The sequence below is a fragment of the Cetorhinus maximus genome, chromosome 2, assembly GCF_964194155.1.
Source record: "Cetorhinus maximus chromosome 2, sCetMax3.hap1.1, whole genome shotgun sequence".
NCBI lineage: Eukaryota > Metazoa > Chordata > Chondrichthyes > Lamniformes > Cetorhinidae > Cetorhinus > Cetorhinus maximus.
In genome coordinates, this window is record NC_135880.1 from 50,488,795 (window position 1) to 50,512,630 (window position 23,836).

Here is a 23,836-nt window from a genome sequence, read left to right on the forward strand (position 1 = left end):
ATGGCTACAGAGTGACCAAAGCTGGGAACTGAATGTTCAAGGGTTTTCACATTTAGGAAGGATAGGCAAAAAGGAAAAGGAGGTAGGGTAGTGCTGTTAACAAAGGATGAGATCAGTACATTAGTGAGAGATGATCTTAGATCAGTAGATTAAGATGTAGAATCAGTTTGGGTGGAGCTCAGAAACAGCAAGGGGCAGCAAATATTGGTAGGAGTTATTTGTAGGCCAACTAACAGTAATGGTAATATAGGGCACAGTATAAATCAGGAAATTAGAGGTGAATGTAACAAGGGTAATACAGTAATCATGGGGGACTTCAATCTGCATATAGATTGGGTAAACTAAATTAGCACTAATGTTGTGGAGGATGAATTTCTGGACTATATACACAATATGACTTTCTAGAACAGCTTTTTGAGGAACTAACTAGGGAATGGGCTATTTTAGATCTAGTATTATGCAATGAGAAAGGGCTAATTAATAATCTCGTTGTAAAGGAGCCTTTAGGGAAGAGTGACCATAATATGGTAGAGTTTTCCATTAAGTTTGAAAGTGATGTAGTTCATCTGAAACTAGGGTCTTAAATCTAAACAAAGGAGACTACGAAGGTATGAGGGGCAAGTTGACTGCAGTAGCTTGGGAGACTACATTAAAAGATATGACAGTAGACAGGTAATAGCTAGCATTTAAAGAATTAATATATGGTTTACAATAAATATATCTTCCTTTGAGACACAAAACACACCAAGAAAAATGATCTGAGAAGAGAAGAGAATGGCTGAGAAGAGAAGTGAAAAATTGTATTAGATCAAAGGAAGAGAATTATAAAGTTGCCAAAAAATGTAGTAAGCCTGATTGGGAACTTATAAGTATTCAGCAAAGGAGGACCAAGAAACTGATTTAAAAAAAGAGAAGTAGAATATGAGACTACTAGTCATACTGGAGAAATTAATGAGACTGAAAGTTGATAAATCTTCTGGACCTGATGATCTACACTCCAGAGTGATGAAAGAGGTGGCTGGAGAGGTAGTGGATGCATTAATGATCATCTTCCAAAATTCGATAGATTCTGGAATGGTACCATTGAAGAAGATACTCCCTCCAGTCCAGCAACTAACACAGAGGCCAGTTGAAGAGGAGAAATTACAATCCCCGATCACACAGCGACCACAGAGACTCAGGCTTCCTTTAAGCGATTTTTTTCAAGCATACGCAAGGGAGCCGCAATCATTCATAAGAATGAAGAGCCAGCTCCCAGATTAATTACATTTCATTACTTCTGTACTTTTTCTTATCACAATGCATTTGAGTACATTTGAATACATCCAATCGGTAACCGACACACAGGTCCCATGTCAACACTATCCTATTGAGTACATAAACATGTGATTTTGCTGACCAGTTATTCTGAAGGATGTATAGATAATGATATTATCCAATCAAAATTAAAACACGTATGCAAAGACCTTGATTCTCACAGCTCAAGACTGTTTGTGTTTCATCAAAGCCCCCTCTTTGTCCATTGTATGTCTTCCCATATCTAAGCTAAAACCATCTGCCCCTTCCCTATGTGAGAGGGGAGTACACCTAATCTAACTTATGTTCTTTCTTGTGTCTTCCAGTCTGACTCTCAAGGCTGTGCAATGTTCATCTGGTAATCTTCAACTCTTAATATGTTTAGCAGCCATGTCTGCCTGGAGATTTTAGGGTTTTTCAGTAAATTCTTACTGTGTTCTCTTTTAGCATTTTTAATTTTCCCCTAACAGTCCCCTTTTGGCCCTTGGCAAAGCCCAAGCTGGCCACACCTTAAGCTGAGAATTCCTCTTCTGGTCCTTCGGGTGGCCAGTCGTCCAGACCACCAGAGAAATCCTAAACCACCTGGTTGTATAACATAACTTTCCCTTTTTCTGTCCTCCCCCTTGAAGTATGCATAGGTCGGAGAACTGAAGCATACCTTTGGTCTGTTGCTGCCTGTGCCTGGAGAGTCCCTTTCCAGGTTTTACGTTGGTAGTAGCAGAGTCCGATAGCCCATAAGAGCCTAATTCCTGTGGCTATCGTCATACCCATTCTAACAATCTCCCACCAATTCATCAATCTTCCGGCCGTAGCATAGGAAGTAGCTGATTGAGCTAACCTCGTGGCTGGTTGGGTGGCTAAATCCACTTGCGCACTCCTCCTCGCGATTTTCTCTCTAGAAGCTTCTACATACGATTGAGCTATTCTTGTGGCTTCCTGCATGACTAGGCGTACTATTCTGACAGGAGTTTGATCAGTGAACAATGTGTCATCCCACCAAGGGCTAAACAAGCATCCTGTGGCTCTGCCTGGCAAATGGAAGTCTCCTGTAGTAAATGGATCGGTCACCTGTAGGCAGAAACGCAAGTTGCTAGCACAAAGTAAGTCCCCATAAAGGAATTCAGCCTCGCTGGTCATGAAGCACCATTGAGTTGAGGATACCTGAATTGCCTTAAATGCTTCCTGAATCGGTAAAGCGGTGAATGTAACTTTGCTTGTGTTTGTAAATACCTCCAGCATTTGGCATGAGCACACAATGTAATTTCTTGATTCTGAACAACAGTCTCTAGTACTCATCAGTACCATGTCTTTTACATAGGGTATATATCCACGTAACCTTACGTGGAATACCATCCCCCCTTTATCTACTCCTAGGGATTCGAACCTAAAGCTGTTCAGGAAAGCCCCATTTGGATAATGTTCTTGGGGAATGATAAATTTTATAACTCCACCCTCTCCTCCACCTTAAGGTTGCATAATTACCAATTCCTGCTGCTCCGTGTAAATTTACGAGGTTTAATTGGGAGACTGACTCGAACATCTGTTTGGGAATTGTCCTGAACCTGATATCTTCAATGTCGGATTTTACCCCATCAATTAGATCTCGTGCTAGCATATCACGTGCCCTCCCTGTGGCATGCGATTGGCTGTGTCTGTTATCCCATCTGCAGTCTGCCTAAGGATCTGTAGCAGAACTTCTCCTTGAAGCTCCACGGATGTTAGGGCAAATCCTGTCCCATGCGCACTGTAGTGCAGTCCTTGGGCGGTCTCAGCAGCCACCCAGGAAGCATAATCATTTAAGTCATAGATCTGACCTGAATTAAGCATGGAATTGGCACTCCCGAATAGCCCTCCGATGTCTCCTAGTGTACTTCTTTTTAGCCTAGCCTGTGCTTTTGCTTTAATTCCCAGAACGATTCGAAATTTGTAGTCATTGACTGTCCTCTTCAATTGGCTTCTAGCCCATTTTATGGAATCCTGGTGTTTGTGACAAGTCATATGCAATACTGACAAGAGTCCTGAGATATTATATGTCACTTCCATGGAGACCATAGTTACATCATGTAGTAGTGGTTTCAACTGTCCTATCCTGGCTATCCCATCTATGGGGGACTTACTACATCTGGACATTGAGTGAGTCTTTGATATCCACACATAGTTAAAGTAAAACATTGCGTATCATAACAATCATGCCTATCTATTACATATTTACATGTTTCTTGACAATATTGTCCCTCAAGACCCGGTTCCCAAACAAAGGGAGGTAGGTCTGTCCATCTGGCAGTCATATTAATCTCTTGATACATTCAAATGCTTGTTGATGAAAAACTGGTACATCCCACATTCCACCAACCCAGTCCAGTTCTATTGTAAGGGGCGTGTACGTTCATCATTGTCCTTACCCTTGGGTAAGTACCACCATCCCGTGAAATTCCCATTGTTACACTCAAGCGGTGTCAATCGAACTAGCTGCCCTGGTGCTGTTAAATGTAAAGTACTCTTACAACTCTTTGTATGATCGCACGTGAGGGTCCTGTTCCCAATTGTTCATTTGATGTGTCCGTGTAGTGACTTGATCCGTAATCCAGGTGTTGGCCTTTCTTATCCATTCCCCACTTCCTCCTTGGGGAAGTAGTAAGTACTGCCCAGGGTGAAGGCAGATGTCATTATTGACTTTGACCATTGGTGCTTCCCATGCCAGCATTGACACGCCCATAGCCGGGATCACGGACCTGTAGAAACATTAACATTGGCTCCCATTGTCCGGGTTACCGCTTGGCGATTCATCATATATCTTTAACTGCCTCAATTTATTTCCCATTTTCATATCTACAAGTACGCATGTATCACCTGTCATAATTACCTCATATGGTCCATGCCACCTGGGGCAAACCCTGTTCGCTCAGGGCTCACCTTGACCATCACCTTATTCCTCAGTTGCGGGGTCCGTTGTTGGTATTTGGATTTGCCTGTTTCCTTAGTCAGCTGTCAGTCCCAAACTTCCTTTCTTAACTCATGTAATTGCTTACTTAATTCCCTTACGTAGTCCTGAATTCTTCCTTTCCGTGGCCGTACACCTCTTCCTCCTACTATAATGCCTTTGGGTAATTGCATGGCCCTTCCTGTTATCAGTTCAATGGGGTGAACTTGGCAGTCCTATTTGGTGTTGCCCTAAGGCGCATCAGAATATTGGGCAATACTGTGGCCCAGCTGTTCCCTGTCTCCTGAATTGCTTTGGCTATAGATGTTTTTAAAGTTCGATTCGTCCTTTCCACCATCCCTGAACTCTGGGGGTGGTAAGGAATATGGAATTTCTGTTTAATCTCCATAAGATTACACATTTCTTTAATGACTCTCCCTGTGGCATGAATTCCCTGATCTGAATCCATCTGAGTAGGCACCCCACTCCTTCCAGTTTACTGTCTCCTGCTGCTGTCTCATGTCAGACTTCAAAATTCCTTAAGCTGTCTACACAACTCTACAATGCACCTTCTTATCCTATCTTTCAATGGCTCACTATCTTCACTTCCAGTGGCAGTTCTCTCTGGGAGCCGCTTAACTCTGCCTGTCAGCAATGTATTAATCCTGCTGTCTTACTCTTCGTAGCTCGCAGGCACATTAATATAGTCAGTAATCTTTTAGCCTTTTCCCAACTTTCCCTTTACCTGTATCCATCTTGTGGTAAATTGTTGTTAAGTATTATTTCTCCTTACCCTTCAATTGCCTCAACCACAGATTCCGAATAGTTTTACCTCTAAGGCTTTTTTATGGGTTTTTTTCTGACCACGATCATCCTAAGATTCTCTTGAGGTCAGTTTCTCTATTGTCTTGATCGTTTAAAATGTTTCCTTACTCTTTAGGCCATATTAACTATTCCATGTCAACGGGGATCTCTGTCTCTAGGTCTTTGCTTATCTTCCCCTGTGCGGTTCCAATGTCTCAGTTGATGGCCAGATTATCAAATTCAGTTCCCTTAAAATAGTTTGTACATTATGGTGTCCTCTTTCCCTATCTCTTTCTTCTACCCTTAATCCCTTCCTCATACCACTTTACACATGCAATAGCTACCATCTTATCTTGTTTAGGTTGTCTGGAGAGACTTTACAGTCCAACAAAGTATTCTCATAACAGTTTTAAAACAGAAATCAGGCATTGACATGTTTTGCTTCCTTCTGCTCAAACAACATCTTATTGTCTCAAGGTAACCCACTAAATTATGTCTGACTTTTTTAGCAGCATTATCCTAGATTCATTAACTCAGCCAAAAATTGGATTTCTGCCAAACTTTGTCAAGATCTTGAGCTTAACTTCACATTTTGGGAACAGACTTACAAATACAAAAGCTTGCAGCATTGAATTAGTGTCAATTGTTGTCAAAAGCCTTTTAAAATAAAAATTCTCTTTTGAGAACTTCATCAAGAACCAAACCTCAAATTTTTAAACTTTGTAAGAACTGTAATGTCCACTATCAATATTAAAACAGCCTCTTTTTCATGTGTAATGATTTGTATCCAGATTAGAAGTCCCATATGTTTATCGACACATTCTTTATCTTTGGATAGCATCCTCATTATTCAAAAGTAATCTGTTAAATTACAATGCAATTTACATCTCAAGATTGTCCCAAATTCAAATTACAGTGCTTTTGGAATGCAGATTTCCTTTAATATTTAATTCATCTCTTCAAAAAAAAACCCCTTTTATCCATTGGAACTACCTGGACCATGTGTTTATGTCTTTTGGTTTTCCTAGAATCCTTATGAATTTCAGGTAATTTTTTTTTCCCTCAGAATTTAGAATACCAACTCGTATGTATCAATCCCAATCAGCCTGGAAGCTGGTGATGAGGGTTATTCCCTACTAGTCTGCAAGGGGGTGGTACAAGGGTTGGCTCATCTCAAACAAAGGCAAGCCCTGTTTTATCTTTACAATACCTTCAAATTGCGATTTTTGCCAGAAATCTCAACTCAAACATTATACTCAACTTTGGAATGTTTGAGTATACTTTTCCTTTAATCTAACACAGGGCTTTTGACTCTAAAGTGCTGAACTACACACACAAATGACAATTTAGGGACGAAAACACATTAAAGCTCACATACAAATGCTTCCTTGCACACAAACAAACATATATATAAAGGTATGTATTTATATTCCTATAATATTGAACTTAACTCTAAACGAAGCTTCAAGTAGCAGTGGGGGGGATAAAGGGATCTTGGAGGCTCCACCTATAGGGACAATCAAACTGACTGAAGCTCACATTTTCTCTGTTGATGCCTGTCATTGCTCATTAACCCCCTAGGGGTACCCCCTTTCTCTCTCTCTCTCTCTCTCTCTCCTCAGCACAAACAGCTCTTGAAACTTAGATCAATTCCTTTCTTTTAAGTTACAAAAATTCAGTAGGGGGCATTTCAGGTCCCCTGCCACTGCGATTGGCGCAACTTGACCGAGATATTTCTGTATTAGTTTAGTTTGTTGCAGATACAGACTCATAATGAGTATTGTAGCTTTATCAGTTTTATCGTTAGTCTGAGCTTCCACCACTCCTTGAAGCGTAACGGTGGGTCACTCGGCCGCTATCCTTGTTGTTTCATTTTGCTGATCAGCTTTCTATGCTTCCTGGCGAGGTGAAGGGACATGTTTCCTTCACCTCCCCATTCTGCAACAAACTCAAGTTCATCCTTCTCAGTCATACTCACATTCACACATTAAACAGGGACCCACAGTTCCCCCGAGACACTCCGTCTCCACGAGGCTCATTCGCCCCAACTTAAACAGGGGCCCACAGTTCCCCCGAGACACTCCGTCTCCACGAGGCTCACTCGCCCCAACTTAAACAGGGACCCACAGTTCCCCCGAGACACTCCATCTCCACGAGGCTCACTCGCCTCAACTGTCCACCTGAGTCTCCCTGGCCGAAACATTTGGATCCGTCCTATTAGACCTCCATTCTAGTCTGACGCAAACAACTGGAGAGTATCTTTCAAAAAGAAAATACTCACCAGATCATTGTTCCACCTTCACAGAGGTCTGGGCAAATCCTGCCGACTGCGCCAATTGAAAAAGGTACTCCCTCCAATCCAGCAAGTACCACAGAGGCCAGTTGCAGAGGAGAAATTACAATCCCCGATCACACAGCAACCACAGAGACTCAGGCTTCCTTTCACCGGTTTTATTCAAGCAAGGGAGCCGCAATCATTCCTAAGAATGAAGACCCAGCTCCCAGATTGATTACATTTCATTACTTTTGTACTTTTTCTTATCACAATACATTTGAGTACATTTGAATACATCCAATCGGTGACTGACACACCGGTCCCATGTTAAAACTATCCTATTGAGTACATAAACATGTGATTTTGCTAACCAATTATTCTAAATTATATATACATAATTATATTACCCAATCAAAATTAAAACACGTATGCAAAGACTTTGATTCTCACAGCTCAAGGCTGTTTGTGTTTCATCAAAGCCCCCTCTTTGTCCATTGTATGCCTTCCCATATCTAAGCTAAAACCATCTGCCCCTTCACTATGTGAGAGGGGAGTACACCTAATCTAACTTATGTCCTTTCTTGTGTCTTCCAGTCTGACTCTCAAGGCTGAGCAATGTTCATCTCTTAATATGTTTAGCAGCCATGTCTGCCTGGAGATTTTAGGGTTTTTCAGTAAATTCTCACTGTATTCTCTTTTGGCATTTTTAATTTTCCCCTAACAGTTCCTTAAGATTGGAATGCAGCAAATATAACCCCACTATTTAAGAAAGTAGAAAGAGAGAAAATGGGGCCTTACAGACTCGTTAATCTGACATCAGTGGTAGGGAAAATGCTAGAATCTATTATAAAGGATATGATAACTGGGAATTTAGAAAATAATGGTAGGATTGGGCAGAGTCAACATGGATTTATGAAAGGGAAACCGTGTTTGACAAACCTGTTGGAGTTTTTTGAGGATGTAACTAGCAGAATAGATAAGGGGGAACCAGTGGATGTGGTGCATGTGGATTTCCAGAAAGCCTTTGATAAGGTCCCATACAAAAGACTAGTAAACAAAGTTAGATCTTATGGATTAGGGGTAATATATTGGCATGGATTGAAAATTGGTTAATGGGCAGAAAACAGAGAGTAAGAATAAATGGGTCATTCTCAGGTTGGCAGGCTGTGGCTAGTGGGGTACCACAAGGATCAGTGCTTGGGCCCCAGTTATTCACAATCTCTATATCAATGATTTGGATGTGGGGACCCAATGTAATATTTCCAAGCTTGATAACACAAAACTTATTGGGAATGTAAGTTGTGAGAAGGATGCAAAGAGGCTTCAAGGGGATTTAGACAGGCTAAGTGAGTGGGCAGGGACATGGCAGATGGAATATAATGTGAAAAATGTGAAGTTATCCACTTTGGCAGGAAAAAACAGAAATGCAGAGTATTTTGTAAATGGTGAGAGATTGGGAAGTGTTCATGTCCAAAAGGACCTGGGCGTCCTTGTTCATGAGTTACTAAAAGCTAAAATGCAGTACAGCAAACAATTAGGATGGCAAATGGTATGTTGGCCTTCAATGCAAGGGGATTTAAGTACAAGAGTAAAGATGTCTTGCTGCAATTGTGTAGAGCCTTAGTGAGATTGCACCTCAAGTATTGCGTATAGTTTTTGTCTCCTTAGATAAGGAAGGATATACTTGCCATAGAGGGAGTGAAATGAAGGTTCACCAGATTGATCCCTGGGATGGTGGGATTGTCCTATGAGGAGAGAATGATGTGACTGGGCCTGTATTCTCTCCAGTTTAGAAGAATGAGAGGCGATCTCATTGAAATGTACAGCATTCTTACAGGGCTCAACAAGGTAGATGCAGAAAGGATGTTTCCTCTGGTTTGCGGGGCTAGAACCAGGGGACACAGCCTCAGAATAAGGGTAGGCCATTTAGAACTGAGATGAGGAGGAATTTCTTCACTCAGAGGGTGGTAAATCTTTGGAGTTCTCTACCCCAGAGGGCTGCGGAGGCTCAGTCATTGAGAATGTTCAAGACAGAGATTGATTGATTTCTAGAGAGTAAACACATTAAGATAGTGCTTTGGGAGTTGAGGTAGAAGATCAGCTATGATCTAGTTAAATGGTGGAGCAGGCTTAAGGGACCAAATGGCCTTCTGCTCCTATTCCTTTTGTTCCTATATTTTTATTGTAGATGTATTTAATTAAGTGCATTTTTAATTCCCCAGCTGCCATGTTGGGATTTCAACACAGGTCTCCTGTGTACTAGTCCAGTGAAATGATTGTTAAGCTACTGTACCCCTTCAGAGAATGTGGATTTGGGGAGGTCACCGAATTTACATGGGGCCTAAGTAGTCCATGTCACTAATAGCACATCTTGAGTTCCCACCTGCACCATTCTGACAGGAATTCCAGCCTCAACACTGTGTTGGGCTTCTGCTAAAGATTTCACAGGAGCTGGCCAGATCAAACTGAGGAATTTCCACAATACTTTTGTAGAATTAAATGGAAAACATAATGGTTTTTGTATTTTTTACTGTTAGTCTTGTGTAATATAAAATATAACCCCAAAGTGGTTTGTTAATAAGCAATCTGACAAAATTCCAACATTTTCTTTTTATGTGTTCATAGGTAGGCCGGTAAAGAAAACAACAGCACAAATAGCTTCGGGCTTAAAGGCAGTGCATCAAGCTTCAACTAATCTGACTATTCAGAAGGTAGAACCACCTGTCACATTCGCTGTTGAAGGTTATAATCAAAGCATGAGTCTTGATTCAAAGTCTTTTCAAGAAAAAGTTCAGATAAGTGCTCATTTAGCCACTGAGCCTACATCAAGTACTGTAGTGGCTACTGAGATTCATCCTGTGAAAATTGATATCGGCAGACTTGGGGATGAAGTTTCCACACAAAGCCACAGTGTAATTCCAAGTATTAAAGCAAGGCCTAGTGATGAAGCCACTGTAAAAACATCAGTGGAACAAAGTACAAGAACTGAGATACCTGCAGTTGTACACAGTGTGAAAATTCCAGTTGAAGAAAGTGAAAGCCGTGTTGTTGGACATGTTGAAGACCTGAGTACAGATATAGTCATAGAGACAGCGACTTTAGCTGCCCCCTTTGGACCATCAATCACACAAGAAATTCAAAGTACAAGTACCCCTGCCCAAAAGGAAGAAAAAATTCAACCTAGCACACAAACCACATTGTTAGCAGAAATGGATATTGTAATGGGTGAGGATGATAAGCTGAAATTATCTGTAGCTGCCAGCACTGTGAGAATGGATAGTTCAGAAAAAGACTCCCAAACTATTAGACAACAAGAGATCAAGGAACCCACCAGCAGCACAACACTGACAACAATTGATACTGTAAAAATAACAGTAGAACACGCAAGTGAGATTACTCAGCCAGTGGAGGGAGAGGATGACAGGACAATGTTTTCAGTGGAAACCACATCATTGCCAACCAATGGTAAATGGCAACTAACCGAAGAAGCACACAGCACGAGCGTTTCAGTGTCTCATTCAGAGGTCGAGGGACAAAAGCTGGAACCTGAAAAAGAGACTGAGAAAATAACTGTAACTGCTACTGTTACAGGAGATAGCATTAGTGAACTAAATTTGACAAAAAAGGATGAAGTGAAGATTGGAGATGGTGAGAAAATAGAAGATAAAGGTGATGAGAAATTCATTATGTCATCAGTAGTACCGGTTTCAATGGTACATGAAGCAGTGTCTGCTGAACATGATATGGGAACAGATTTGACCCCAATGGTAACCGATGACCTTAGTTTTGAACCAAAGAAAGAACAGGACATCAAGAAAGAGGTGGGTACTTCCACACAAGATATTGGCATCATTACAATCCAATCCATAACAACTGAAGAGAAAGAAACCAAGCATATTGAAAAAGCTACCTTGGCAACAACTGTGTCAGAAATCAGCTCAGCAACTGCTATACCTGTAACTGGTACTGTTGTAGCCCCAGGAACTATAAGAGAAAAAACAGCTGAGCCAGGGACCATTAAAGCCGATGCAGAAACTATTTTACCATACGCCTTTTCTACAATAAAACCAACAGTCTCTGTACCTACAAAAGTGAGCTTTGCTGAATCTGAAGGTACTTCTGTTTCATTACCACACACCAGTAAAATAGATACGGTTGAGCCACGTTTGGAAGTTGAACCCTTTACTTCAGAAATAGTGTCCAGCAGAGATTTTGAAGACACAGACATTAAGGCTATTCATACTGAGTCAACTAAGTTAATTGAAAGATCAACAGTCCAATCAGCCACCTTAGAACCTCAACAGTTTACTTTACCGTCCACTTTTTATCACACACTTAGCACACCAGAAAGCATCATGGAAGTTTCATCAACAAAATATGTAGGTAAAGGCCCCAAGGATGAAGATTTGACTGCTTATCAAAGTAAGGTCATTCAGGCAGTGGCACAGTCAACAAAGCCTGACCAGATAGAGGAAAATACCATCTCTGATATATTATCTTTGGGGATTTCCACAATAAAGGATTTACATGAGAGCAATACGTATGAGCCCAGTGGACTTGGAGAGCTAATCATAACTGAAGGTCCATTGATTCAGGAAATTCAGACAATCTCAGGTGCAGATAGAGAACCAGAAAATGGCACAAAATATATCGATCAGGTAGCTTCTGTAAGTCATCAGACAGATGCATACAAGGAAAAGGAACCAGAATATGGCACAAGCCAGTTGGGAAAAGAGCACACTGTTACAAGCTCTAAAGTGGAACCAGATGTTTCAACTGTTGAACCTGATAGAAAAGTGGATATGACAACTCAGTTACCACAGGATGAGTCCACATCTTCTTTTGCACCAGAACCAGTCACCACTGTTCTGAGTTCTCAAACAAAAGTTATTGAGGAAAGTCAGAAAATTCACTTCTCTGTATTTGATCAGAAAATAACATTTGAGACTCCGGGAGTCTCAGCAATGGGGGAGAAAAATGACACATATGACATAGTTGCAACAATACAAACATCAGAAGCAAAAAGTGAAGGTCATATTACTACAATGATAGATCCACAGAAAACAGCAAAAACTAAATTGGTGTCTGTGGATGAAACTCACCCAGTAGGACCAATACATTTAGATTATGAGGCAACAAAAGTTGCGCCAATAGCTATTCTCTCAAATACAGTATCACTTACTGAAAGTTCCACAGTGGCAAGTCCCCAGGAAAAGCTAGAAATGAGCACTGTTGAAAGGATTACAGTTGAACATGAGAGCAAGGAAGATAGCACATTGGGCCAGGGCAGTGAATTACATACAACCACCCCATCAACATCAACATTTCCTGCTAAGGTTGAGGATGAGCCAGAGCAAGTAACATCCCACCACCCTGTCTTAACACAGGAGACCATTTTAACCCCTGAGATTGAAACAAGCATTTTTGTAAAATACCCCACTTCAGATGATGTTGAGAGGACCCCTGATAAAGTAAGCTCTGTAATAATTACTGAAATGCCTAAAATTACGGAAATGCCTAAATTGGAACAAGGAATTTCCACTTTCCAGAATGTATCAGTTTTTATTTCCCCACCCATTTCAATAGAAAAGACAGAGGCTACAGAAGAACCCACAGCTATACAGAAAGAAAATATAACAAGCTATCAAACCACAGGACATACAGATATTAAAACAGAAACTGCTGCACCCCTCATCACAGCACAGATTAACATAACCTCAATGGTACCTAAAATGTTGTCAAAAGTCACAGCTCCATCGGCTGAAATTAGACCTGGTACAGGTACTTCTACAACTGAACATGAACTAAAAACTTCTGTGAAACCTAAGCATTTTGAAACGAGTGTAACTCCGATTATTATTGAAAATGAGCCTGGTGAGACAACAGCCGAAGAGACTGTAATTATTGGTGAATCAGCTACACTGCCTCCTGATATCTTGGAGGTTGATATGACTGGCAAAGTATCACAACCGGAAATCGATGACGAATATTTCACCACACCATCATCCAGAACAAAATTGGCATCGACAACCTTTAAACCTTCTCTTGCATACTCTAAAGCTGCTCAAAAGGCTGTGGAAGGTTCAACATTTTCCACTGTTTCATCATCAACTACGGCTTCCCCAACTCCAGTAGATAGCAAGGAGCAGCAGAAGCCTCTGACTATTGAAGAAAAGTTAATTGCTAATATTACAGCGCAGAAAACACCAACCGACCAAGGTAAGTTATTTTTATTTGTTTTTTTAAAAAACATATTTCTATAAATATGTATTTATTGTAGTTGGGTTATCTATTGTATCTATTAAGGGTCAGTTGTTTAAATTTTATTAGCAATTGGTGACATTATGACTTTGATGAACCTCAACCTCTTATCCAAGAATTAGTATGGTGGTGGTTGACGCTTTTCAAAATAGATAGAAACCTAATAGTGTTGGAAACCAATTTTACCATTGCCATTATATAGAGGCTATGTTTGGTTTTATGGCATTATGGTTTGAAATTGTTTTTGTACTCCACTATCTGAGTGCTATGGCTTTTTCGTTGTTCTGTTATTAAATATATAAATATAATTGTTATAGTAGATATAATCTTTACATTCCAGTAAACTAGTGGCTTGTTGGCAGAGTGATGGAAGCAATTGTTTTGGTTTCATTAGGGTTATCTTTTTCATGTGGATTTCAAAACTTCTCTAAAAGACACAAATGCTGAATGAGATATTCTAGGTTTAATTTAATTAGCAATGTTCCATCTTGCAATAGGGCAATGTTAAATTCACGGTGTTAGAACCAGCTTAACTCAGTAGTAGGACACTGCCTGTTAACGCTGTAGGTGATGAATTCAAGCTTCATGGAAGGACTAAGTAGATAATTGACGTTGACACGTTAGTTCAGGACAGAACAAATGTATCATTATTAGAAGTTGCATTTTTCAGAAAAAAAATACAAAACCAGGGCTCTGTCTGGCTGTTCAGATGAATGGAAAGGATTCATGTCACTTTGAAGAAAAACAGAGACTTCATTCCATCACCAAACAAAATAGTATAGCTAGTCACTCATCTCATTGCTGTTCAGGGGATTTTGCTGCATGCAAATTGGCTGCAGTGTTTGCCTTTGCTTTCAAGTTTGCCTTTGCTTACAAACAGTAGCGACTACACTTCAAAAGTAATTTATTGGCTGTGAAGTGCTTTGGAATGTCCTGAGGGTGCAAGAGATGCCATTATGAATGTAAGTTCTGTAATTCCTTATGTTGCGATCCGAACAATCACAGGCAGATCATGCCTGCTAGGGTCCTGTAACACTGACCCCATTGGAGAATGTGGGGCTAGTGGGAGGCCCTATAATTTGAAGGAGGAGACGGTGGCCTGGTGGTAATATCACTAGCAATCACTAGCAACTAGACTAGCAATCCAGAGGCCTGAGCTAATACTCTGGGGATATGGGTTCAGATCCCACCATGACAGCTGGTGTAAATTAAATTCAATTGATAAAAGATCTCAGTAATGATGACTATGAACCTATCATTGAATGTTGTAAAAACTTAACTGGCTCACTAATGTCCTTTAGGTAAGGAAATCTGCCAGTCTGGCTCACATGTGACTACGGACCCATAGCAATGTGGTTGATTCCTAGGCTGGGATTTTGCCCTCGTCAAGTGGGCTTGGCAGGAACGGTCGGGAAGCTGACCACCGCCTGCAATCGGGCCGTGACCGCGATATCACACTGGTAGGCCAATGAAAGCCCACCCAGCGTGAAACACATGCTGCAGCACTCAGGGCTGCCTGTGGGGGGGGGGGGGGGGCAGGGAAGGAGGGCAGAGCTGCCTCAGGGAGATGAAGATTTTTGAAAATAAAAAGGAAAGATTTTAAAAATGCTAAAAATATGTACCCTCATGAGACTCTGTCACATGAGCAGGGGCATGTGAATGAAATTTAAACATTTATATTTAATTTTTATTTGCTGTTGAAAACCTCATCCCGGCCATGGATGAGGTTTCCTAAATATTCCAAAGGCCACTTGGCCTTTTTGCCTGCCCGCCAACTGTAATGTTGGACGGGTCGGGGAAAATTGAATTTAATTATCATTTTAATGGCCTTAATCGGCTTTTTAATTGTCAGCGGGCACGTTGCTGACTCCCGTGCATGCCCGTCAACCGAAATATCGTGTGATGATGTCAGGACGCTCGTCCGACATCATCGTGCGTCATTTTACGCTCGTTTGGGTCGGGCGCGTGTCCGCCCGACGAGTGGAAAATTCTGCCCTTAATTTCCCTCTGAAATCACAGAATCACAGAATTGTTATGGTGCTGAATCAGGCCATTCGGCCCATTATGTCTGCACTGGCTGTCCAAATGAGCATCATGACTTAGTGCAATTCTCCTGCTATTTCCCTGAACCCTTGCACATTGGTTCCATTCAAATAACCATCTATTGTCCTCTTGAATGCCTCACTTGAACCTGCATCCACCGCACTTCCAGGCAGTGCATTCCAGACTCAAACCACTCGCTGTGTGAAAAAATCTTTTGCAAATCACTTTAAACCTGTGTCCTCTGGTTCTCAATCCCTTGATGAGCGGGAACAGTTTCTTCTGATCTACTCTATCCAGACTCCTCATGATTTTGAACACTTCTATCAAATCTCCTCTTAGCTTTCTCCTCTCCAAGGAGTACAGTCCCAACCTCTCCAATCTATCTTCATAACTCAAGTTTCTCATCCCTGGAACCATTCTTGTAAACCTCTCCTGTACTGTCTCCACTGCAATCACATCCTTCCTATAATGTGGCACCCAAAATTGTACACAAACTGAGGTCTAACCAGTGTCTTATATAAGCTCAGCATAACCTCCCAGTTCTTGTACTGTCTGCCCCTATTAATAAATAGGATACTGTATGTTTTATTAACCGCTCTTTCCACCTGTCCTGCCACCTTCAATGATCTGTGCACATGTACACCAAGGTCTCTCTGCTCCTGCATACCCTTAAAATTATACCCCTTATTTTATATTGTCTCTCCATGTTCTTCCTACCAAAATGAAGCACCTCACACTTCTCCGCATCGAACTTCATCTGCCACTTATCTGCCGACTCCGCCAGCTTGTCTATGTCCTTTTGAAGTTCTGCACTGTCCTCCTCACAGTTTACGATGCTTCCAAGTTTTGTATCATCTGCAAACTTAGAAATTGTTCCCTGCACACCAAGATCTAGATTATTAATCTATATCAGGAAAAGCAAGGGTCCCAATACCGACCCCTGGGGAACTCCATTACAAACCTTCCTCCAGCCCAAAAAAATATCCATTGACCATTACCCTCTGTTTCCTATTATTCAGCCAATTTTGTATCCATGCTGCTACTGTTGTTTTTATTCCATGAACTATAATTTTTCTCACAAGTCTTTTGTGTGGGACTGTATTGAATGCCTTTTGAAAGTCCATGTATATCACATCAACAGCATTATCCTCATCAACTCTCTCTGTTACCCCTTCAAAAAATTCTGGCAAGTTAGTTAAACATGATTTCCCCTTCATAAACAGTGCATCCTTTCTTGTTGGACTGGACACATACTGCTGTAAAAAATTCTCCTGAGCACAGTCTAGGAATTCTTGCCCCTCTCCGCCCTTTACACTACTACCACTGTCCCAGTCTACATTCAGATAATTAAGGTCCCCCATTATAACTATTCTATAATGTTTGCACCTCTCTGTAATTTCCCTGCAGATTTGTTCCTCCACATCCTTACCATTAGTCGGCAGTCTATAGACTACACTGAGCAATGTAATTGTACCCTTTGTTCCTTAGCTCTAGCCAAATTGATTCTGTCCTTGAACCCTTTGGGATGTCCTCTTTCTCCAGCACTGCAATGCTCTCCTTAACCAATACCGCCATCCCTCCTTCTTTCTTTCCTTTCCTATCTTTTGTAAGCACCTTGTACCCAGGAATATTTAACACCCAGTTCAGCCCTTCCTTGAGCCACAACATCATATTTCCAAATGGCAATCTGCGCTCGTAACTCCCCAATCTTATTTACTATACTCCATGTATTCACATACATGCACAGTAACCCTGATTTAGACTTCATCACTTTCTCCCTTAGTCTGACTTCACCTTTTAACTTACTATTCTCTATGTTATAGGGGAGGTGATGGCGCAGTGGTATTGTTGCTGGACTAGTAATCCAGAGACCCAGAGTAATGCTCTGGGGACCTGGGTTTGAATCCCTCAATGGCAAATGGTGGAATTTGAATTTAATAGAAATCTGGAATTAAATGTCTAATGATGAAAACATTGTTGTAAAAACTCATCTGGTTCACGAATGTCCTTTAGGGAAGGAAATATGTTGTCCTTAACTGGTCTGGCTGACGTGTGACCACAATGTGGTTGACTCTTAAAATGCCCTCAGAAATGGCCTAGCAAGCCACTCAGTTCTATCAAACCACTACAAAGTCACAAAAAAGGAATGAAACCCAGCATCAACCTAGGCACCGGAAATGACAACGGCAATCTCAGTGCTGTCGACCTTGTAAAGTCCTCTTTATTAACATCTGGGGGCTAATGCCAAAATTGGGAGAGCTATCTCACAGACTAGTCAAACAGCAGCCTGACATAATCATCCTCACGGAATCATACCTTACAGATAATGTCCCAGACACCACCATCATCATCCCTGGGTGTGTCCTGTCCCACTAGCAGGACAGACCCAGCAGAGGTGGCAGCACAGTGGTATACAGTCAGGAGGGAGTTGCCGTAGGAGTCCTCAACATCGACTCTGGACCCTCATGGTGTCTGGTCAAACATGGTCAAGGAAACCTCCTGCTGATCACCATGTACCACCCTCCCTCAGCTGATGAATCAGTGCGCCTCCATGTTGAACACCACTTGGAGGAAGCACTGAGGGTGGCAAGGGTGCAGAATATACTCTAGGTGGGGGACTTCAAAATCCATCACCAAGAGTGGCTAGGTAGCACCACTACGGACCGAGCTGTCCAAGTCCTAAAGGACATAGCTGCTAGACTGGGTCTGTGGCAGGTGGTGAGGGCAAAACAGATATGACCTCATTCTCACCAACCTGCCTGCCACAGATGCATCTGAGCAGTACAGCTACAACACTGGCATCTACCTGGCTATGTGGAAAATTGTCCAGGTATGTCCTGTGCACAAAAAGCAGGACAAACCCAACCAGGCCAATTACTGCCCCATCAGTCTACTCTCTATCATTAGTAAAGTAATGGAAGGGGTCAGCAACAGTGCTATCAAGCGGCACTTGCTTAGCAATAACCTGCTCACTGATGCCCAGCTTGGGTTCTGCCAGGGCCACTCAGCTCTTGACCTCATTACAGTCTTGGTTCAAACATGGACAAAAGAGTTGAACCCTCAAGGTGAGGTGAGAGTGACTGCCCTTGACATCAAGGCTGCATTTGGCTGAGTGCGGCATCAAGGAGTCCTAGCAAAACTGGAGTCAGTGAGAATCAGGGGGAAAACTCCCCGCTGGTTGGAGTCATACCTAGCACAAAGGAAGATGGTTGTTAAAGATCAGTCATCTCAGCTCCAGAACATCACTACAGAAATTCCCCAGCATGGTGTCCTCGGCCCAACCATCTTCAGCTGCATCATGAATGACCTTCCTTCAATCGTATGGTCAGAAGTGGGGATTTTCGCTGATGATTGCACAATGTTCAGCACCATTCGCAACTTCTCAGATGCTGAAGCAGCAAGACCTGGACCACATCCAGGCTTGGGCTGACAAGTGGCAAGTAACATTCACGCCAGACAAGTGTCAGGCAATGACCACCTCTAACAAGAGAGAATCTAACCTTGACGTTCAATGGCATTATCGGGCAGAATTTTCCCCCCCATCTGGGGGCAAGTTCAGAAGCGGGCGCGCCGACATTTTACGTGGGCGGGCCAATTAAGGCCCGCCCAGCGTGACGTCCACCAGGAAGCGCTATGCGCTCCCTGTGCGGGCGGAGGGGGATTCCCTCAGCTGAGGGTGCGCTCTTTCGCGCATGCACATGAAAGAGCACGCACATCTCCCTGAGGCTAAGTGCTGCCTCAGGGAGATTGGCGCCAAATTTAAAAATGGTCAGTGCACAAAAATAAAATTTCCCTGACATGTCTCCTCATGTGACACTGTCACATAAGTTGGGACATGTCCATCACTTTTAATCAAACTTCTATTAAATTTTTAAAAACCTACATGAAACCTCATCCATACATGAAACCTCATCCCGCCCATGGATGAGGTTTCATGCTTTTTCTGAAGCCCTTCAGGGCTCCCGGCTTGCCCACCAACCTTAAGGTTGGACGGGCAGGTCCGTTAACTAGTTGAATTACTTTTTAAATGGCCTCAATTGGCCATTGACAGGTTGGCGGGCACACAGCTGATTTGGCTCTGCCCCTGTCGACCTGAAAATTGAAATGACGCGTGGTGACATCAGGAGTTCCGCCCGATGTCATCCCGCATCATTTTACGCGTTGGTGAGCAGGCCCCCTCCCACCGCTGCTCGCTGACCTCAACATCCTGGCCATCATCACTGATCAACATCCTGGGGGGGTTACCATTGACCAGAAACTGAACTGGACTAGCCATATAAATACTGTGACTGCAAGAGTAGGTCAGAGGCTAGGAATTATGTGATGTGTAACTCACCCCCTGACTCCCCAAAGCCTGTCCACTATCTACAAGGCACAAATCAGGAGTGTGATGGATTAGTTCCCACTTGCCTGGATGAGTGCAGCTCCCACACTACTCAAGAAGCTTGACACCATCTAGGACAAAGCAGCCCGCTTGATTGGCACCACATCCACAAACGTTCATTCCCTCCACCTCCAACGCACAGTTGCAGCAGTGTGTACCATCTACAAGATGCACTGCAAAAATTCACCAAGGCTCCTTAGACAGCACCTTCCAAACCCATGACCACTACCATCTAGAAGGACAAGGGCAGCAGATATGTGGGAACACCACCACCTGGAAGTTCCCCTCCAAGTCACTCAGCATCCTGACTTGGAAATATATCGCTGTTCCTTCACTGTCGTTGGGTCAAAATCCTGGAACTCCCTTCCTAACAGCACTGTGGGTGTACCTACACCACATGGACTGCAGCGGCTCCAGACGACAGCTCACCACCACCTTCTCAAGGGCAATGAGGGATGGGCAATAAATGCTGGCTCAGCCAGCAATGCCTACATCCCATGAATGAATAAAAAACACTCGTGTTATCCACCTTTCCCAGTATTTTGTGTATCATCGTATTCCTCTCTAATACTCTCTCCTGTTTCCCACACCCCTGCCCAGTTAGCTTAAAGCCCCCCTCAACAGCACCAGCAAAATGACCCGCAAGGAACTTGATCCCAGCTCTGTTCAGCTGCAACCCGTCCAGCTTGTACAGGTGCCATCTCCCCCAGAGCCCGTCCCAGGAAGCTAAAGCCCTCCCTCCTGCACCATCTTTCCAGCCACGCATTAATTTGCCTTATCCTCCTATTTCTGTACTCACTGGCACGTGGCACTAGGAGTAATCTGAAGATTACATTTGAGGTCCTGCTTGCTAATTTTCCACCTAGCTCCCTAAATTCTGATCGCTGGTCCACATCCCCCTTACTACCTAAGCCATTGGTACAAATGTGGACCATGACCTTTGGCTGATCACCCTCTTCCTGCAGCCACTTGGTGACATCCTTGACCCCGGCACCAGGGAGGCAACATACCACCCTGGAGTCACATCTATGGCCGCAGAAATGCCTGTCTGTTCCCCTAACTAATGGATCCCCTATTACTATTGCTCTTCCACTCTTCTTCTTCCCCTCCTATATAGCCGAGCCACTCGTGGTGCCACAAACTTTGCTCTGACTGCACTCCCCTGAGGAACCAATCAGTATGCAAAATGGAAAAGAGATTTGCGAGCAGGATCCCAAGGGACTACACTACCTGGCTGGTTCTCTCAGACTGCCTGGTGGTCATCCATTCCCTTTCTGCCTTCATGCTCCTAGCCTGCGGTGTGACCACTCTCTGAACGTGCTATCCACGTAGCTCTCAGCCTCGCAGAGGCACCACAGTGACTCCAGCCACTGCTCAAGCTCTGAAACTCTGAAACAAGTTTCTGCAGCTGGCAGCACTTCCTGCATATGTGTTCGTCTAGGACACCAGCAGTGTCCATGACTTCCTACATTTAACAGGACACGCTTTCCACATGACCGAGCTGCCCTCCCATGTCTTAACTTTACTTCCCTTGCGTTAACTTTAATATACTTTGGTTTACTTATATTACTTTATTTTACTGACCCTGCAAGCCAGTCAGTTCAAGGGCAATTAGAGATAGGCAACAAATGTATCCTTGATACATTGTATCCTTGCTAAGTGTATCACTGATGCAAATTGCCTCACACAGGCCAGAAAGTCTAGCTGTCATCAGTGTGTTGGATTAGCTGGTCTGCTCCCTGAAAGGAGAATAAATGGTAAGGAAGCTGAAACTAGCAATATATAAGAAGGTTCTTTCTTTGCTGTGACTCAGGTCTTGAACCCAGGACTCCACTACTGCTGATCCCAAGGTCAGTACAATTTTCCTTCTTGGTGCTCCAGCTTCTGATGGTGCATCAGCCTCTTGATGGGTTGAAGGTTTGTGTTCTCCAAGTACAGGGTTTCCAACATCTTCAATCCTGGCCTCTTTGCATCTGATGGCTTTGTTTGGGATGTATGAGGCTATGTTCTAGTATGTGACCCAGCATAATTGGGTGTTGCAGAGCTTAAAGCTATCACAGAGGACCCCTGCTAGTGTTATTTTGGGAGCCTACTGGAGGCATTGAGCAATTTCAGGGCCAATGTCTTAGTGAAGGCTAACCAGGTTATTACTGCAAAATATATCTCAGTTTCATAAGTGCCAACTCACCCTTATTAATCTGTTCCTCTCAGTTGGATTCCTAGGCTATGTTCCATTCCATAAGGGCAAAATGTTTTTCATTTCTAATGTTACATTAATCTACCTTTTCAGTATAATATACAAGTTGCCTTTCAAATTGTGATATTAATGTGACTGTATAACATATTTTGGTAGGGGTAACTATCATTACTAACGCAATTTTATTCATCCCAAAAAATAGATTATGATCAATGAATTTTAAATGCACCCCCTGGCCTGTTGAGAAACCTGTCTAGATCTATACTGGTATACCTCAGAAACAGATCATTCTGCCCAACCAGTCCATGCCACTGTTTATGCTCCACATGAGTCTAATAGGAACTCCATTCCCTCATACCCTTGACCACCTCTTCTGGTTATTTAATTCCAGAGTAGTTTAAATCCCCCATCTTTATAATTCTATGTTTTTACTCATTTCTCTAATTTGTTGGCATATTTCTTCCTCCCCATCTCCCTTCTACTATTTATAGCCTCTTAGTGTGATTGATTCTTTATTACTTTTAAGCTTTATCCAGATGGATTCTATTTCTGTTTTTCTGATAGTTGCATCACTTTTTTCTACTGCCATTATGTTATCTCTAATAAGCACCATTACTTCACCACTCCCTTTTCCTCTCCATCTTTTTTCAACATATTATACTCCGCAATGTTTAATTCCCAGTCCTGATTTTTCTGTAGCCATGTCTCAGTAGTCACTACTGTGGGCAGGATCTTCCGGTTGGTGAGTGGGGGTGGGGACTGCTCACCGATGTGTAAAATGATGCGGGATGATGTCGGGTGGAACTCCCGACGTTACCCCGCGTAGTTTCCATTTTCAGGTCGGCGGGGGCGCAGCCGAGTCAGCTCCACACCTGCCGACCTGTCAACGGCCTATTGAGGCCATTGAAAAGGTAATTTAGGTCGTTAATGGACCTGACTGTCCAACCTTAAGGTTGGTGGGCAGGTCGGGAGCCCTGATGGTCTTCGGAAAAAGCATGAAACCTCATCCACGGGTGGGATGAGGTTTCATGAGGGTATTTAAATCTTTAAGATAGGTTTCAATAAAACTTATGGACATGTCCCAGTGTCACATGAGGGGACATGGCAGGGAAAATTTTTAAACATGTTTAATGAAAGTTTTAAATCTGAGCTTATCTCCCTGAGGCAGCACTTAGCTTCAGGGAGATCTGTGCGCTCTTTCGCGTGCATGCGCAAAAGAGCGCACTCCCGACTGAGGGAATTCCCTCCCCCAACCCCGCACAGGGAGCACAAAGCACTTCCTGGCAGGCGTCACATCTGTATTTTCTCTGTGCCCTGACCATTTTGTTGCTCAATTATCTGAATGCTGATGTTTAATGACAGATGATACAGAAATAAATAAAACAAGAGTGCATTGAGTAGATCCCAACCACAGAAAATGAGGAAAGTTTATTCAAAAAATGTTTAGTACTGACCCATTTTGTAATAGTGTTGAGGGGAGATGCAAAAAGTATTTCTCTGGAAGGGCAGGCAGCCTTGGACCATAGGGCAAATGGACGGCCAAGCTGCACTTGTAATGGTATTCCCACAGGTATCAACTTACATGGTCCCATGTAAGTGTGGTGCATTTAGAGGGATTTAATCCTGCTTTATTACCTTAAGGGTGCTATTGAAGTA

General features: G+C 42.8%; 1 protein-coding gene across 7 annotated transcripts in view; it reads left to right on the forward strand.

The window, feature by feature from the left end:
• LOC144694351 (versican core protein-like) overlaps window positions 1–23,836 on the forward strand; it is a 234,779-nt gene that overhangs the window by 66,055 nt on the left and 144,888 nt on the right. For all 7 annotated transcript variants that reach the window (XM_078564656.1, XM_078564648.1, XM_078564664.1 and 4 more), the window contains exon 8: window positions 9,921–13,514. In XM_078564656.1, the coding sequence (XP_078420782.1) occupies window positions 9,921–13,514 (3,594 nt within the window). The remainder of the gene's footprint in view (window positions 1–9,920; window positions 13,515–23,836) is intronic.